General features: G+C 39.0%; 2 protein-coding genes across 3 annotated transcripts in view; one reads left to right on the top strand and one right to left on the bottom strand.

Moving 5' to 3' along the window:
* LOC104953735 (kelch domain-containing protein 4-like) overlaps positions 1 to 3,796 on the bottom strand; it is an 8,020-nt gene extending 4,224 nt beyond the window's left edge. Inside the window, exon 1 of the mRNA XM_010780719.1 lies at positions 3,728 to 3,796. Coding sequence (XP_010779021.1) covers positions 3,728 to 3,796 — 69 coding nt within the window. The remainder of the gene's footprint in view (positions 1 to 3,727) is intronic.
* Positions 1 to 18,069, top strand: part of LOC104953732 (myocyte-specific enhancer factor 2A-like) — a 55,055-nt gene that overhangs the window by 15,325 nt on the left and 21,661 nt on the right. For both annotated transcript variants that reach the window (XM_010780715.1, XM_010780714.1), the window contains exons 2-3: positions 4,200 to 4,387; positions 9,232 to 9,435. In XM_010780715.1, the coding sequence (XP_010779017.1) occupies positions 4,334 to 4,387; positions 9,232 to 9,435 (258 nt within the window). In that variant the 5' untranslated portion in view covers positions 4,200 to 4,333. The remainder of the gene's footprint in view (positions 1 to 4,199; positions 4,388 to 9,231; positions 9,436 to 18,069) is intronic.

Below are 18,069 nucleotides of genomic sequence, written 5' to 3'. Positions count from 1 at the left end.
GCTCTTCGGCCCTCGGGCCTGCCCCCGACTCTTCCCCATGCGACTGCTGCCTTGCCCCCCGGGGCCCGTCCACCCAATGACCCCATCCTTGACTCTGCCTGCCCCCGGGTCGTCCGCCCGGAGACCCCCGCTTCTTCGGCTCTCCTGCCTATGCCACCGCTGTCGCTCCACCGAGATCCTTTTCCCTGTCCTCTGCCGTGGCTCCTGGGGTTGTCAGCCCAAAACCCGTCCTCCTGACCCCCTCCACCCACCCCTGGCTTGCCCTAGTGTTTGTGTGTTTTCTCCTCCCTCCTCAGCTGTGTTCTTGTTTGTATGCATTAGTCTTGTGTGTATTTTGAAGTTCTGTTTTTTCTTTCTGTCTTGGCTCGGTTCGTCTTGTGCCATCGACTATTTCTGCGCGGGAGTGTTCTGTTTGGTCATTGTGTTATATTCAATAGCCCGTGAAATAAAGGAGTTTTTTCAGTTTATATTCTGCTTTGGCGTCCTGCTTCCCTTCACACACCGTAGACATAAGCGCCCAGGACAGCAAAACCAAAGTACTGATTCTGCGGACAAGACACCAGCCAGACAGAAACAGGCAAGACAGGAGGTGAAGACCTTTCAAAATAAAACATGAAACAAAAGACAAGACAAAATACAATACAGACAGATCGTGGCTAAAATATCCAATCAGCGAGCTGAGGATCTTTCCTACGTCTGTTTCCGGTATTGTTCCTTTAATGAGAGTTCACATTTATGCTACATTGAAGGGTGGAATTGACTACACATCTTCAGAAACATAATTTGCTTCAGATATAACTCATAGCAAATAGAGTATACAAATATAAGTAATAAAAAGATAAAACACTGGCATGTAATTTACGTTAGAATAAATAGAATGGTTTTGAATAATAGATGAGGGTAAAATCTACGTCACTTTACAGCCCCGCCCACTTTTGGGGAAACCAACGCTGTCATTTGAACGGCGATCAAGCCTGAAGCCACAGAGATCTTCTTTTACTGTCCTTTCTTCTTAGAGGAAGTACAGAAACACGTAACTCTGGATCTGTTTTAATGTTTGAGGTGATACAGCAGCTTTTTGGCATGTTAAAACTATTATTTTCTGCCTCATGAGAGTAACAGCTGGCGAAATTACAGCCTCGCCTAATGATTTTAATTTAACCATATATCGAGCCCGATTCTCGATTTCAAATGTGTGCTCTAAAATGATATTTATAAATGACTATTATCATTATTATAAGCAAGACAATAAATGGCAAAGATATGTAGAAAATAAACGTATTTAATATACGTTCATAACACACGTAACGTGTGAGAAAATATGTTTCTAGAAGATATGTAGAAAATAAACGTATTTGAGATACGTTCATAACTAACGTAACGTGGGAGAAAATACGTTTCTTGCTAAACGTAATTGAGAATGCAGTTTAGTTCTGTGGGAACGTAATTGTTAGACATGGTTGCATATGATCGTAGAGGAAAATTAGAAATTTGATTTTGGCATTTTAAATTGTCGGATAATCCGTAGTAGCTGTCTTTTTTAACACTGGCATTGGACGCAGTAGTGTCTGTCCCAGTTTCAGTTTTTCAATCCTGGCAGACAAGAGATTAGTTTAAAAGAAGTTTAGGTAACACTTTATATTAAGGTACACAAATTCACCATCAACTAGTTGTTAATTAACATGCATATTAGCAGTATATTGGTTCTTTATTAGTCATTATAAAACACTTGTTAATGCTTTATTCTACATGACCATATTCTATAAGTAATAAGCCATTAGTTGAGAGTTTTCCCTCAATAACCCTCTAATTAGTTGCAAGTAAGGAAGTTGTTGTACATGAGTTTTGGTCTTAATCTGCTCTGCTCAATATGGGACTAATAAAGCAGTAGTACCACAAGAATAGTAATTCTCCCATAATAAAATTTAACAAATATGATCTATTCCTATTTATTTCATAAGACATGAAACTATAAGTGTTAATTGTGTCTGAATAACCAACCCAGTCTCACGGCATTTCGTGTTATAGTCACAAAATTAATTTAATCTATTGATTCGTGTTCACCAACACGATTTTCGCATTTTTTTTGTGTCACACAGAACAGAGGAAAAACTCTCAACTAATGGCTTATTACTTGTAGAATATGGTCATGTAGAATAAGGCATTAATAAGTGTTTTATAATAATTACCAAAGTTTAATAACTGTAATTCAAAATTGTCTCTAACCAATTACTGCTGAAGCCAGTGCATTGTGTCTTATGCAGATCAACACATGACAAATATAACCCAATTATTGCATTCCTGTGTATGTTGCAGAAGTCCTAGAAACCCCTCCTGCTTTTCAAGTATTCTTCTAGAGCCCTATGGAGTAACGTAACACTGCTACAAAAATATTACTGAATCCGTACCTGTAACTGTAACAACGTGCTAAAATAAAAGTCTCTTTTTTCATGGAATAGCAGCACAGGTGAGATGAGATAAGACCTTTTTTTATTTATTTTTTATGTTTGTGTATTGCCATCAAATCATCTTGATTGTCAAAAAGATCGTGAACGCTATGATCAGCTGTTTTAGCGCAGTTCTCCAGCGAAGGGGGGGGAGTCTCCCTCCGCAGCCGGTTGTCGTAGTTTTGGCACAATTCCGTTGTACAAACCGACGTTAACAGCAGCTCTGTCTGTGCACACGGAGACCAACTCTGTCGTCTGGTGATCTAACCGCCTTCTGGAAAAGCTTCACAAGTGACGGTACGCATTTCAGATTGTTGCCGCGCATGCCTACCTGCGTACCAGTTATGTGCACCCCTGGTTATAGGAGAGCGTGCATCTCATTGTAAACCAATTGCCATTATATAAAACCTAGCTCCTAAATGTTTGAGGACAGAAATATATGAAATTCAATAGTGACTGAGAAAGCAATCACTAAAATGTAGAAGACCACAATACCATAAAACCACTAGATGTTAAATGCATTTCAAATCAACATAGGATTTTCTATTTCATCTTATTCCTTCTCATTTATCCATTGTATGGGGCATTGATTAAGGAGACTGGCACTTCATTTGTATTAGATTTGAGCAAAGATGTCATTTGAATCAGTAAGTAATCACAAGTACATTTCCACTGGCGAATGACAAATGTATTTCTCCCAGCCCTATGAACTGGGTGTGCAGTGTGGGGTGATGGTGGCTCAGCTCTGGGATTCACAGGCTGCAGTAATCCAGAGAGGGTTAGGATAAAGCCTGGCTTCGCCTCACTCTCTGCCTCCTCCCAGATCAGATGAGATTAGAAGAAGAGCGAAGGAACTCTGGGGGAGGGCAGGGCTCAGAAAGGAGGGCTGAGGCTGAGGAGAAGAAGGGAGACAAGGAGGCAGGTGGCCACTCCTGCAGGAGGAGAGCAGGGGTGAGTTCACTCAAGACCTCTGGGCTGAATTGTCACGTTGGTGCAAGTGAAGGACTGCAGCGGTGAAAGGGAGTTTGGTGCCAGCTAAACAAGGTGTGTGATGAAGATTTATCAGTTACTTGAGTCCTTCTTGGTGTGTGTATTGTTCATCCATTGGTCATAGATTAAATTCCAAAGCAAAAGTCTTCTGAGACATAAATGACTTTGGGAGAGATGTTGGAGGACGAAATAGCTTTCTCGTTGTGACAGAAATGCTGGTTTAGTCACCGGTACCATTGTCTTTGTCCTGGTTAGGAGTTTGAAGGTGGGAGTGATCATGTCCTTGTCACTAGACTAGCTAGTTCCTCTGGATGGTAGTGGGTCTTCGTGCACTTCTGGTGATACTCATTGATGTTCATCCTTCCAGGAACCCAAATTATGAAAGGAAAGCCTGAAGACTCATTGCAAGAATGATCATTGTGGTTGTGCCAAGTTGACACATACAGACTGTGTTAGAGGTGGTTGGTTGAATGGTAAAATTTGTATAGAATTGTTCAAAACTAGAGTGAGTGAGTAAATACTGTATAGATGTATTTCTTAATCCGTCATATAAGGTACATATTATCTGATGCCAAGACCATCTCAGAGTTCAATGATGGTCTGCCAACTTGGATTTTTTGATTTTGCCTTCTGTCTTGGTGCAAGGAATCTATGACGTTTTGTAAAGTAATGCTCTTGTAAACATTCAATCTTTGTTTTATGCAATACATTAAATGTATATTTACTGATTGTTGACCCTGTCTTTATCTTGGTATTTTTCAGTAAGCCATGCCAAACTGATACTGGAGTAACCCAGCTGCCAGTGGAACTATGTGTTGAGGACTGCCTGTTGAAGTCTTAACTACCTGGAGCCCTCTCATATTCTTCTTTGGCTGTTGGAGGAATTCGTTTTGACAATGGGGAGGAGGAAGATCCAGATCGCCCGGATCGTGGATGAAAGGAACAGACAGGTCAGTGTCCTCTGCCTTTGTTGTCTCATTTCAAATTTTTAACCATTTAATTGTATACTTATTCGAAGCCCTTTACTGTACAGCATAACTTGAGAAGTACTGTTGAATTGCTATACCATTGTAATGGCTAAAGAGGGGGTCATTTGAGGTTGCTTTATTTTTTAACCTCAAAAAACGTAATTTCTTCCTTGTTTTTATGTTTAAGTTATTAATAGGGACACATTTTATTGAAATTGCTCAAGTATTTAACGAGAGCAAGACAGCTGGTCAACCCTTCATTTACACACAGATGCACATCCAATAAAAGTGCTTGTCTTTAAATCTGACATTCTCTGATGAGTATCATAAGTGAATGGGGCCCAACAGAAATATGGGCTGCTGCAGTACTTGACTCATTTCAAAAAGTGTTGTCCCCATTTGTAACTTAGACACAAAAACATGGAAACAAGGTTAACAAATAAGCATTTTAAGGAGGGCGGTCACCAAATAAAAGTGCATCCTCTATAGAAGAATGTTGCCTTTTTTGTTTTTGGCAACAAAAACCTGAGGGTAACAGACGTTGTTTACACATAAAAATCTATAATCTGTAGGCTCCTTCTTTTGGAGACTACTCTGTCTAACATTAAATCTTCTCTATCACAACAAACATCCATACTGAAACACAGGGTATATTTATGCTTTGGTAAACATTATGTAGAAGTAGCTTTGGTTTGCTTTCATGGGATGTGATGTGTTGATGTGCTGCTCTGAATCACGCCAAAATCCCACTCTCCAAAAAATGGAGCTACATTTTAAAATATCCAAACGTTTACATATTAAATTAAGCCCCATTGAGTTTATATTGAAGTAACACATGTTAAATGCATGTGAAAGTATTGACAGCTTCATTAAAATTTCTCAAAGGGATCCCTCAAGGTACGTTCTTTGGGTCCCATTCGGTTTCAATCGAAAGAGCAATCAAAGATCCCTGTAAGGAGTTTCTGCTTATGGAGAGTGCAGCGGTCACAGCTGGTGGCGAGGGCAGTAATTTGGGGTTAGCTGGGTCCGGACAGCACCCTGTCATTAGCAGGGTGGGTCAGGGTTAGGGACACACAGTGGCCTTCTCTCCTCACCGTCTCCTCGCGCAGCCACACTGCTGCCCACTGGAATCTCTTTCTGTCTGTCTCCTCTATATATATCACCCCCAACAGCACAACACATACCGGCCTGTCTGGAGGCAAGGCGCAGGCTCTGGAAATAGGGATGTGGCTGGAAAATAAATATCTGGGATGATGTGTATATTTGATGTTTGGATGTCTTGGCAAGAGCCTTTTTAGATAGACACTGCTTTAGCTGTCGAGTGTGCATCGCTGGAGACTTCTATATATTTAGCTTCTTCTACTCTATTTTTGGGAAGTTGGCTTATGTGTCTCGTTTTATCTTGCAAGAGCATCAAGGGCTTCAAGCTGGTTTTCCTCTTTTTTTTCAAACGATCACACCATTACACAACATGCTGAATAGATAATGATAACAGTAAGAAGATGAACCAGCGATACACCAACCATCAGCAGTTATACGTAGATTCTAAAAGAGGAACAAAGTACTTCTTTGTTATCTCTTTTCATAGAAATCTGTTTGCAAGTCATGCTCAAGTAATAACCATTATCATCTAACATTGTTTAACATCAGGAAAAAAATACAACTTGAACTGCCTTTGGAATCGTCAGAGAACTTTAGCGTCCATTTGACAACATTATCTAATCTAATTTACTTTAATGAGATGCAGCATTTATTCAGTCATTACTAATGATGCAAATGCTTCTGGCATTGGTGCAAATGTTCAGCTTGTTGAACATGAGCTTGGTTGGCCATCTGATGCAGTCAGAACATTAAACTGCAAAGGAGACTAATATGACATTATATCACCCACTAGGGAAAATGTTTAAAGAAAATATACTTTTACGACCCAATAGAAGACTACATCACTTATCAGCGGCACATTCCTTTCTGTATGTGGCTTCCTCTGCTATAAAATATAAAAAAGCCACTACTCCCCTCAGTTCCCTGATTAAAAGCCTCCAAGTTAGACTGGAAGTGGAGAGCTGTAAGTCACCAGGTTCCCCACATTTAACCCAATCTACTGACTCATTAAGGTTTCAGTTTCCACTCTGTCAAGGTCGAATTCATTCTTACAAGTAGGGCAGCGCTCAGGAGTTACAGCAGGTTGACAGGATATTTGTGGACTAGGGAATTCCCAGTGAAGGTGAGGAGGTGCAATGGAAATTGATACGATGTAAAATGCAATATAGAGAAATGTGTCTCTGGTTTTTAAAGGATGTGAGAGGAGGAGAACAGTGTTGGAGAGGTTTAGTAGTTATTCTGAACATATTCAATATCTCTGCTTGAAACGCCACTGCAAATGTCAGTTTGAAGAGATCCCATTGTCTTCTGTGGAGGGTTTTCCAAATGTAACCTAACCCTAGCCCTAAACATTTTTAGTAAATCCTACATTTTAATGAAAGGATCCTTTTTTATTAAGTACACTCCCTTTAATGAATATCATTATTCAGTGTTGCCTCACTTTTGTGTGCAGCAATCAGGATGGCATTGTTTTTTTACCATTGTGAAAGTGTTGTTTTTGAAAGGCTGAAGCCCACACATTTGGTTTGACAAAAAAATATATTTTTGCATGTCACTTGGACTTCGAATGCTGTAGAGCAATCGTTGAATGTTTTTAAACAAATGAAAGCCCTCAATCCTACAGCCACCACTGAATCTAATTCTACAAAATGATCTGCAATTGTACGGGAATACTGGGTTAAAACAGATTAAATTATCAAACAGGAAACTGAAACGCCACCTGAAACCTTTGGGGATATTGAAAGTTTAAGGCAGGGGTGTCAAACTCAATTTCATCGCGGGCCACATTAACATTATGGTTGCATTCAAAGGGCCGGTTGTAACTTTAAGACTATATAAAAATACATATATAAATATTTAATATATATAAAATAACGTATTATATTACATTATTGCCTCTGCATTGGATTATTTTCGGATAGGGTAATAACTTCATAATTAACTACGTCTGAAAGAAGAAGTCTAGGGCAAATAATTGCAAGTCTTTTCAGGGAGAATGTCACAAAATGATTTAAAAAGAAAAGCCAAATTCTGGAAAAAAAAGTAACATTTTGAAAAAAAGGCAAATTCTGAGAAAAAAGTTAAATTTGAGATGCATTGTGGGACATGTAGTTTATGGACAACGTGCTTCTGTAAATCAGCATGTAACCGTATAATAAACATATTATATTCTTTGCAAGCTCTTGTGGGGCCACATGAAATGAAGTCGCGGGCCCTGGGGCCTTGCACTTGACACCCCTGGTTTAAGGGTGAAGCTTTTTATCAATTAACTGTAGTTAGAGTTTAAGTCTGATTAGAACCCAAATGACTGTGCTCTGATCCATTTGTCAGTGCTAAAGTTTCATTGTATTTGACTGTTTGTATTTATATTTCTTGTTGGTAATATTAAAGAAGCAGGACTCTTCTTCATCAACAGTTTCAAGTGCCTGAACTATTTAAGGCTGTAGTAAAGCTGCTCAACAACTAAGGTCAGCTGTGTTGTGAATGGCCAAAATCCAGGAGCAGCAATGACCAATACACCTGATACTTTGCATGGTTGGAGATGTTGAGGTGTGAAGGCAGCTTCTATATATGTGATGACATGTTGTCATACTCACAGAGGCCATGATGGAAGGAAGACAAACACAGATAAACACAGTTGACTCAATGCAGGCAGTGAGCTGATATGTTCGACAGACGTCACTGAACACGACATGTGACTACATCAACAGAGCTTGGGAGAAAAGAGCTAGGTGATATTTGGAAGATTAGACAAACTAAAATGTTAAAAACCATACTTAAATAGTTGCAATTTCATTTGACTAAATTAGATAAAACTAAAACGGCCACACTTATAGACTAATATAAATCTTTACTGAAAATCAGGTTGAAGTTTTCTGCGTCTAATTGCAAAATAAAATGACAGTGGACATTGCAAAAGGATAAAATAAAAATAATAGTGTTAAAGTTAACACTATAAAAAAGAGATTAAATGATTATCAAAACAATCCTTTATGCCTAACTGAGGAGTTGGACTTAAGTAAATATGATAAGATAAAGGCTGAACACTTAATCATTACAGGATGGGAAACATGACTCAGTTGCTGACCCCACCCACTCAATCAGTGGCATTCCAGTAAAAGCCAGATTTGAGGTTATTGCCACCCTGTTTTAGTCAACTCCTCCTCCTCCTCCTCCTGTGACAAAGAGACATTTTGACTCACTTTTATCTCTCTACAATACAAGGTTATGTCATTTACTGACTTTGTATTTTGGCGTCTTCTGCTAATAGTGTGTTAGCTCATTATCAGACATTATATTGTCTTGGTTAGAGCAGCTTTCGAATGTGGGGAATGTTTACTGTGATTGAGGGTATGCATTGACACTTGTTACAAAAAATTACTTATAAATACATATGAAATGGAAAAAATAACCATGAGAATAAGAAATCAAGTTAATATCTTTGATTATAGATTGGAAAAATATGTGACGTATACAAACCAAAATATAATAAATTACCATCTGGTTAGATATGATAATTAAGGTTCTTAACAGGGTTGATGTATCTATTTTCTCTTAACTTATTTATTTATTTTTAACCTTAACCTAACACAGAGTTCCTTAAGATAAAATACAAATGCATTTAAAGAAGACAAAACGTTTATCAAAAAAATGGGATTGAGTGTGTGTGGAGAGTGGATTTTGGATAAACAAAATAGGTTGATCCTTGATTTGTATCCTTCCAGGTGACTTTCATGAAGAGGAAGTTTGGTCTGATGAAGAAGGCCTATGAGCTGAGCGTTCTGTGTGACTGCGAAATCGCCCTCATTATCTTCAACAGCTCCAACAAGCTGTTCCAGTATGCCAGCACCGACATGGACAAGGTCCTGCTGAAATACACCGAGTACAACGAACCCCACGAGAGCAGAACCAACTGCGACATTGTAGAGGTGAGCGCCAGTGGCCTTTAGTTCAAAAGGTTTTCTCCATCTCATGTCATAATGCCAGTGCTCGTGTTGCCATTGGAGAGCGTGGACCTGAAAAAAGCCCCCCCCCCCCCCCTTTACAGTGTTATTTATGTTAAGTCCGTGTTTGGAGAGAAAATGTGAACTTTCCATTTCCACTTCGCTGTGATCTATTTAACCCTTTATGCTGTTACAGTCAGTTAAAGAAGTGTTTTGAGTGCCAGATCAGTTCCTAATCCCAAATATTCATCACATGTTCTGCATTAATACTCAAGAAATTGAAAGATATTTGACTGATTTATAATTGGGGAATTGAGACCCCAGGACCCCAGAGGAGAAAAAGAGAAGAGAAAAAAGTACTTTTGTTTGCATTTTCTTAATTCAAGGAAACACATTCATGCTTAATTATATTCGAAACAAAACGCTCCAAGAGTAGCTTTAACATTGAAGAAGCAGAAGAGACAAAACAGGAATGTCTCTGTAACAACTGAAGCCATGAAGTCATTTCATGCCGACTTACATGGTACCGAACATAAGGACCTCATGAGACAATGAAGACTTAATGTAGTAATACGGATTGAATCCCTGTGGGACAATTTAGTCCTTATATTGTATAAAGGCAATTACAAACTAGAAAGGCACTGGGAGAGCACAGACCTCCACCAAGGGAAAGATAATGCTTGTATCCGCCCCGGGACTTTTGATCTGTTCCCTTGGCCTTTGCTTAAACCTCCGAAAACATTGAAAAACAAGCCGAAACTTCAATGGAGGTCAGTAGAACATACCAAATGTTAAAAATAGAATACATATTAATACAAATTGGCAAATCCTTTTTTACATATATATATATATATATATATAGTTGTATTTTTCCATAACGACATGATGAACATGTAAAAAGCATACAGTGAACAGGAAACATTTTGTCGTTAAAATCCTATGGATTACACATAATGGCAATGTTGGTTTCATATTGTAAGAATTATTCGCAAGATGGAAACATTACCTACACGTAACCAAGGGTAGCGTAAAGAAAAAGGTCGTTTTGTGTATTGTGTGCATGTTTACACTTTTGAAACGTTTGAGTCCGTTAAAGAGGATTTTTTTGCCACAAGTTGTAAAGGAGTTAAAGGGAATGTATATCAACTGTCAGAATGTAGGATTTGTTCTCTTTAAAGGCCGAGCATGGCCGGCCTGAGTGGGGGAAAAGAAAGGAGAAACCACTATAATGGCGGAACACCTGCCTTGCCAGACTGTCATTGCGTCTTGATTTATTTACTCAGGAATTGACGCACAGTAAGATTTTGCGCTCAATCAATAATGAAGACTGAGATTATTCCAAAATGAATTTGCTGGAAATATTTAAAATGCTAATTATCTGTGAGACTTGTAAGGTACACAAGTCGTAAACTGGTCTACTGGCTGCATACTAGATGTTTTTAAGGATAAGATAAGACCCAGCTGCTCGACCGCTCGGTGGGGCCCTCCTGTTGCATCATGGTCCCTGAGCAGCACTGTCACAGCACGTACTCGTTACGGCTGCATTTAAAAATGAATGGCCATCGTGACTCACGTTCTGGCTGTTTATGTAAGCTTCTAATGCTTGTTTGCCTTGCTGAGGGCATGCATTTACTGTGAAAACACACACACACACACACACACACACACACACACACACACACACACACACACAACTACCCGCTGTAGAGGAAACTAAACTTCCCAAACAGACTGTGCTTATTAAATAAGTGCTAACACCTTCGTGAAAAGCGGGGAGTTTAAGGAGAGTTCAAGCTTTCCAACTGCTCTCCGTCTTCACTTTGTGTCTTTCTACGTTGCCAGGCATACACATTTTACACTCAGTAAATGAAACATTGATTTTCAAGGAAAATAAGACAGTTATAGAACCACAAATAAAGTAAAATAAGCAATAACAAAATGAAAAAATACTGTCAAAAGTTAAAAACTCTTAAAAGTAAAAGTCCTTCATGGCCAATATTAAATTACGGGATTGTGATTATCTATGGATTAATTTGTTCATCACAGCTGGTCATGGTTGAGATATAGCACATTTGAATGAATGTGTATACTGCTAATGGATATCTTAATCTATAATTAAATGTTTATTGATTTATTTTTTGTTTAATGTATTATATCAATATATAGTAACATATATGTCTGTCAAATAAATGTAGTGGAGTAAAACTAACAAAAAACTAAAACTACAATATTGACTTCCAAAATGTAGAAGTATAAAGATTCCAGGTTTTTAAGATACAAATCCTGTGGTAGCATAATGTAGAAACACTCAAAATGGTACTTACTGTAGGCAGAGCATTTGAGTAAATGTACTTCATAACATTTCACCACTGAGTAGAGGTTGTTATAATGCATGATTAATATTGCCCATAATGATTCTAAACAGCATGATAATGTTTGTTCTGCTGCTGTAAACCACAAACATACACCTGTGTGAGCCAGTAGCCGGGCATGTTTTTCCTGCTTTGAGTCCTTATTTGCCTTTTCCTGTGTCTGTCACGCAGATAGCCGGCTAGTTAAAACAATGCTTGGAAACTGAGAGGTTGGTGTTTTACATATTGGTCAGTCCATTTGCAACATGAAGCAAGACATTTGCCTATGTGTAAAGGTAATACCTCACTGGCTGCTACAGACTTCTCGTGTTGCGACGAAAGCTTGTTTGGATTCATTGTTGTGTGTTGGAACGTGATGTTTGCTGATGATTATCTCTTCGCCACAAACAGCTTGCAAGTTTCATTTTCACACACAAAGAGCATACTCCAGAGCTCTTTACTTTGTTTGGTATTGTCTTTTAAAGTCTAATTCAAATGTGTTATCTCCTCACTTAGTTATAAAGCAGCGATTAGCAGGGTTTTTCATTCATTTTCAAAGGAGAAAGAAATCATTGTTGGGAGTATCTATGGAATAAATGGATGCATGTATTTAATGAAACATCTTTCTTAGCTGTTGACTCTGCTGTTGTGATGGGTTACTTACTTTGTTTGGCTTGATTGTTGCTAGAATACTTTTTTTAACACGCCCACCTTAGTCAGCCAATCACCCTTATTGTGCCACAGATCTAAGAAATGAATTTACAATAAGGCCCACGCTTTGCACCATGAATTCCCCCTTATTCGATACAAATAAAAACTGCGCTAATTATATTAAATGAGATATTTTCATTTTTTGCAGAGGTAGAAGAAATAAATACTGTTTATAAAACACACTTATTTTTCTTTTTTCATACAGCTTTTTATGCCTCTTTTAGAGATGTTTTGTTTTTCTTCAACAAAGCGCATAGCGACAAATCTTGTGACTTTACTCATCGATAGTAAACGGTAAAGAGCCTGCTTTTATGTATCGCTTCTCTAGTCTTTGAGTCTCAAAACGCTTTGACAACGGAAGTCAGCATTAAAACCCATTCATACACTGCTCATCATGAACCTGATGATCGAACAATCAACTGCATTGTTTGTCTGGAAAATCGTCAGGCGGATAAGCAAACGCTCTCCTTTGTTTTCGTTCTGAATTATGACTTTTGAAGTGTTTTTTTTACACAGTGTTTCCAAAAGTGGGTGTTTTCCACTTTCTGGATCTTTTCTATTTTCATGATATCTCAGTTCAACCCATTATGATAAAGGTTCAATGATTTTTGGGTAGATATGGATGCTTTTTGATGAGATGATAGCAGAAATATATGAGGATGGATGTTTAATGATTTATAGTCAAATCTGAATTGTAATACTTTACTTTAAGCAATAACATTCAAATCTATCTCCAACAGAGGAAATAAAAGTCAACCTAATATGAAGTTGGATGCCAAGAAGACTCTTTTTCGGTTAAATGATGAGGGTCTGCCAGCTAAAACAACTACAAAGCCAGTCCACTGGTCAGCTAATCTCACTGACAGATTACTTTTGTCATAATAATGAGACAGGTTTGTGTGTAGCAGAGTTGAGTTTCAGCAACAACAGAACGGCCGTCCAAGGTATGCAATGATGTATGCGCCCCAGATAAATGAGAACCATCACAGAAAGTGAAAAAACTACAACCCACTAAAACCTGACACTTTGGCATACAGCAGAGCAAGACTCTTCATGAAAAAAATCAATCTACAGAAAGTGCTTGGAAGTGTCGAATCACATCTCCAAACAATACTTGGCCTTCTCTAGTCGTAGCCTAAAGGGCAACCACCCAACTGGAAAGACTTTCTTAGGGGGAAAGAGGGGGGTTTCTTTTTATCTTTGATGCAGCCCCAACAGCAACAAGACATCACCATCACATGTTAAGATGCTTAACGTTGCAGCTCGTGCCTCGGCAAAGATCCACATGCCTCTGGAGATCCACTAAAGCCCACTTTGACATTTGAGATGATAAGGAGACACACACTCTCACAGTGTCTAAGATAGCCGTCAGTGCTCAGACATGATGTAGTGGTTTAAACCAGCATCTGTGGAGCCACATATAGTTCAGGGAGGTGTTGGACCAAATCCCACTAGACCCTTCTCTCATGGGACTTCCCTGTGTCCTTCTGTGCCCTCATGCTGTCCATTCTCCAAAGAAAACAACCTTTCCCATAAGAGTTGTCCCGCCCCCATGTTTTAAAATGAACTGTAAAGCTACCTGAGCATGGTGTAAAACATTAAAAGAGTTATCACATTATTAGAAACAGCTGTCCCTTTCCCTCCCTTTTGTAGTGAAGAGGTCAGGCAGAGTTCACACCTGAGTCAGAGAGAATGACTGTAGAGTAACAAACTCCTGATGCTGAGCAAACACAGAACTTTCCATTTGTTGTGATTTGGCTCATTTCGCCTCACGTCATTAATAAATGATTGCCAAGTCATTATGCGTTAAATATATAATTGTTGGAATGTGTCAACTTACAGCGCATTCCAGCATCCCATTTACATCCCATTTACAATGTTCTTTCAGATATTTACAATGTTGTGATTGCAATCCCACAGCCAGATTTTGATCAGTTTCTGGTCTTAATAATTCCTGTCTCTGTAAATATGTCAGTTTTAGCAGAATCTCTACAAAGGTTTATTTTCACAGGACAGACATTGGTGAATATGTAATCACACTACAGGCTTTCCTGTTTAGACAAGCACATTCCAGTGTTAGCAGTATTTAATGTGAGGATCAATGCAGGCTATGTACTTCCCTGCAATGAGCTGGGAACTGACATTACAAACGGTAGTGCTTTAATGTAGCAGGAGCAGGTCCAGTAAACCACTGGAGGGAATACATATGCAATGTTATACAGTACAACCTAACTATCTCTGCCAAGGAGGTGATGTTTTCAGTTTGTTTTTATTTGTCTGAAGGATTATGGGAGAACCAATTGTCAGGAAACTTGGTGGAAGCGTTTAGCATTGGCAAACGAAGAACCCATTACATTTTGGAGTGGATTCAAATGACTAGGGTTAGGGTTAACTTTCCGATTGCTCTTCTGGTTTTCCTCTGTGTTTATTTTGTGTTCGTCTGCAGGATTACAGAAAAGCTACGGATCTGATTGTAATAATACTTTGTGCCAAGGAAGAGCTACAACTATTCCAGAGCAAAAACATAGAACAAGGCTGATACATGCACATCGTTTTGACATAAGAGAAAAATTGCACATAAAGTTTCTCTCAAAATGCTTTTGTAGTTGATACATTGGAACACTCAACTTGTCTGTCTCTATTGATTTATCATTGGCATTTGATGCCTGCAAAGAATCCAGAAAGAGTATTATATCTTTGTGAAATAGTCATTGCTGATCGAGTTTTGGCACTTCTGCAAGAGTTTAGAAACCAGTTGAGCATTACTTTTCCGTACAAATACAGGAGTTGATTTTTTCTTAACCATATGTATCAGTGCAATATTATCTATGTTGTACAGATTTAGTTTAAAGCAAGATAAAAAAATTTTTTTTGGCACCTGTCATTTTGACTACGCAAACAAATTGCTGCCACTGCTACACGCCAACTCACATAATGTACACTCCCATGATTAGACAACTTGCCATAATTGTCAGAAAAAGGATCCACCAAACAAACGGTTCTCCTAAGTTGACCAAGCCAAACATTACGTGTGCCCTAATTCAAACCAGCCAGCTTGATGTTTACTAGTGTGGAAATCAGCAGTTGTTGAACTGAGCAGGCCTTGAGCGTGAGACTTCTGTGGTCGTCAGTTGTTAAAATGTAGTTTAAGGCCTGTGGTGAAAATAGACATGCAAGTGTGTGTTTAAAGCTCCTAATAACTACCAGTGTCTGGGAATGCAGAGGACATGTGGTGGACAGACAGACAGTCAGCTGGCTGCTGTGTCGGTCTGTCCTTTTCACGCTATGACGTGTAATGTAACGAGGAGCAGAGATGAGATGATGGATACCAGAGGAGTGATGTCATCTCTCGGGCTCGCATGTTGCCCGTATGATTTTATTCTTTTACAGTGACGGCTGTATCGAAGTCCAGGTGCTGTAAATTACCAAACATCAATTCACTTGTCTATGTTCTGAACCAGGGTGGTGAGGGATGACAACCCTAAAATGGCAAGGGCTCTCTTGACTGAAAGCTAATGTGATTTGTTCTGTGACGAACAAACGCATATAATACGTACACGTTTTTTTACAGCAGAAACATTTTCGCATATTGACACCACTTTGTTGAAGTGTAAATGCAATCGGCAGAATCAATAGCCATCAATTGGCTATAAAAGAACTACATGGTTGTTGCATGACTTCACTTCACAATCACTAAGCAAAAGGCAGACTTGTAATGGACTCGAGAAGATGACGTTTAGTGGTCTCATCTAGTCTAGCAATCGCCATTGTTATGATACTTAAAGGCTCCAGACATTTACGAGTGGGGTATTTACTGAAGATTTGATGTTGTAGAAACTAAATGTCATAATCATTTATTTCACACATTTGACCAAAAACACGTTAAAATGGCTGACTTTGAGACGAGGGAACTGCCAAAATGCTAACTCATTTCTGGGTTTTAGGACTCGTTCCTGCACCCCTCCACCACCTAATCTTTCTAAAACCCCTAAACAAAGCCAAGTCCAAGAAGTCAGAGTGATCAAATAGTGGTTATGGTAAATGTATGTTGCAGTATATTACAACAGGATAAAAAGTGACTGTGGCTGTTTCACATCAAAGCCAGTGTGGTTTCAAGTTCCAGATGGCCTTATATACTGAGAGGTTTCAGTTACATATGCCATTTTACAAAAGTGTTTGCATATATCTGGTGGTTTGTGTGTCCATGGCTTATCTCGGACCATCCTGAACCAACCTGCCTCGTATTCTTTGTGCACATTATTGTGTGTTGCGGTGATTCACATTGTGTTATTGACTGCTGACTTCTCACTTTTCGTCACAGGCAGGTCAGCAAGTGTTTAACAATGCTGTAATAGCAACATACATTTCCGGTAAGCCTTACCTTACCTTGTCTGTCAGGCAACACTTAAACAAACCTTTGTCGTAGCTCAAACTGACATCGATAAAAAAGAATTGGAAAGCATCTGCAGATACATTTCATACCCAATTACGATCCACTAAAGTAAGGCATAATACAAGATGAATAAATGTTCTGGTAAATTCAACACCATCTGATTTTAAGATCCGGTGCTTCTCACATTGTTTTCGCCTCTCTGCAGCGCTGTGGATATTTGTCCCAGCTGTGCTGCTGACAGTCAGTCGATCCTCTACAGATTTGGTTCTGCTAATGAATCTCATCTGACTGCTATATCTCTGTGCCTGTGGTGTTAGGGACGCATCACCAACCAGCGTGTTTGCCTCTTATTTCCCTGTCTCTCCACCCTACTACACCACTATAAACAGCCAACCAAACCCACAGTTGTTTCAGGCTGGCTGTAAAAAAGATCTGCTTACTCCGGTGTTAAAGAGGCGGCTAGATGAGCAGGTCTGTGATGTGGAGCAGCGTCTCTAGGGGAACACTTCTGTTATCACTCCTCAGACCAGCTTTGTGTCTGCTTCAGAGCTCATCAAGGCAAACAAACTGTCAGACACTCCAGGGAAGAAGAATATATGCTCTGTAAGCCAGATTGTATTTGGCATTTTTAAAGAAGACACCAATTGTATATTGAATTTGTAAGTTTAGGCTATTATTATTATTATTATTATTATTATTGTCATGATGTCCTGAGATCAGTAACTCACAGAGAAAAATCAATAAGGTCTTCAGTGTCTTGCTTAGGAGCATTTATCCATTTGACCTTATTCAAATCATTCTTATTGAGTGTCACATCCTCTGTAGATCAACGTCTCTATTTTAGTGTGATTGTGCAGAAAGTAGAGAGGAGATTAGTTCCTCATTGCAGAAATGGTAAGAAGACCTACACAAAAAAAGGTTCCCTAATATTATACACACACACACACACACACACACACACACACACACACACACACACACACACACACACACACACACACACACACACACACACACACACACACACACACACACACACACACACACACACACACACACACACACACACACACACAGCTACTACTACTACTACTACTACTACTACTACTACTTACGTACTAACGTACGTACTACTACTACGTACTAACGTACTACGTACGTACT

Source organism: Notothenia coriiceps, unplaced genomic scaffold, assembly GCF_000735185.1.
Source record: "Notothenia coriiceps isolate Sejong01 unplaced genomic scaffold, NC01 NC01_scaffold00022137, whole genome shotgun sequence".
Classification (NCBI taxonomy): domain Eukaryota; kingdom Metazoa; phylum Chordata; class Actinopteri; order Perciformes; family Nototheniidae; genus Notothenia; species Notothenia coriiceps.
Note: the sequence above shows the minus strand (reverse complement) of the source record. Positions and strands in the feature narration are given on the sequence as shown.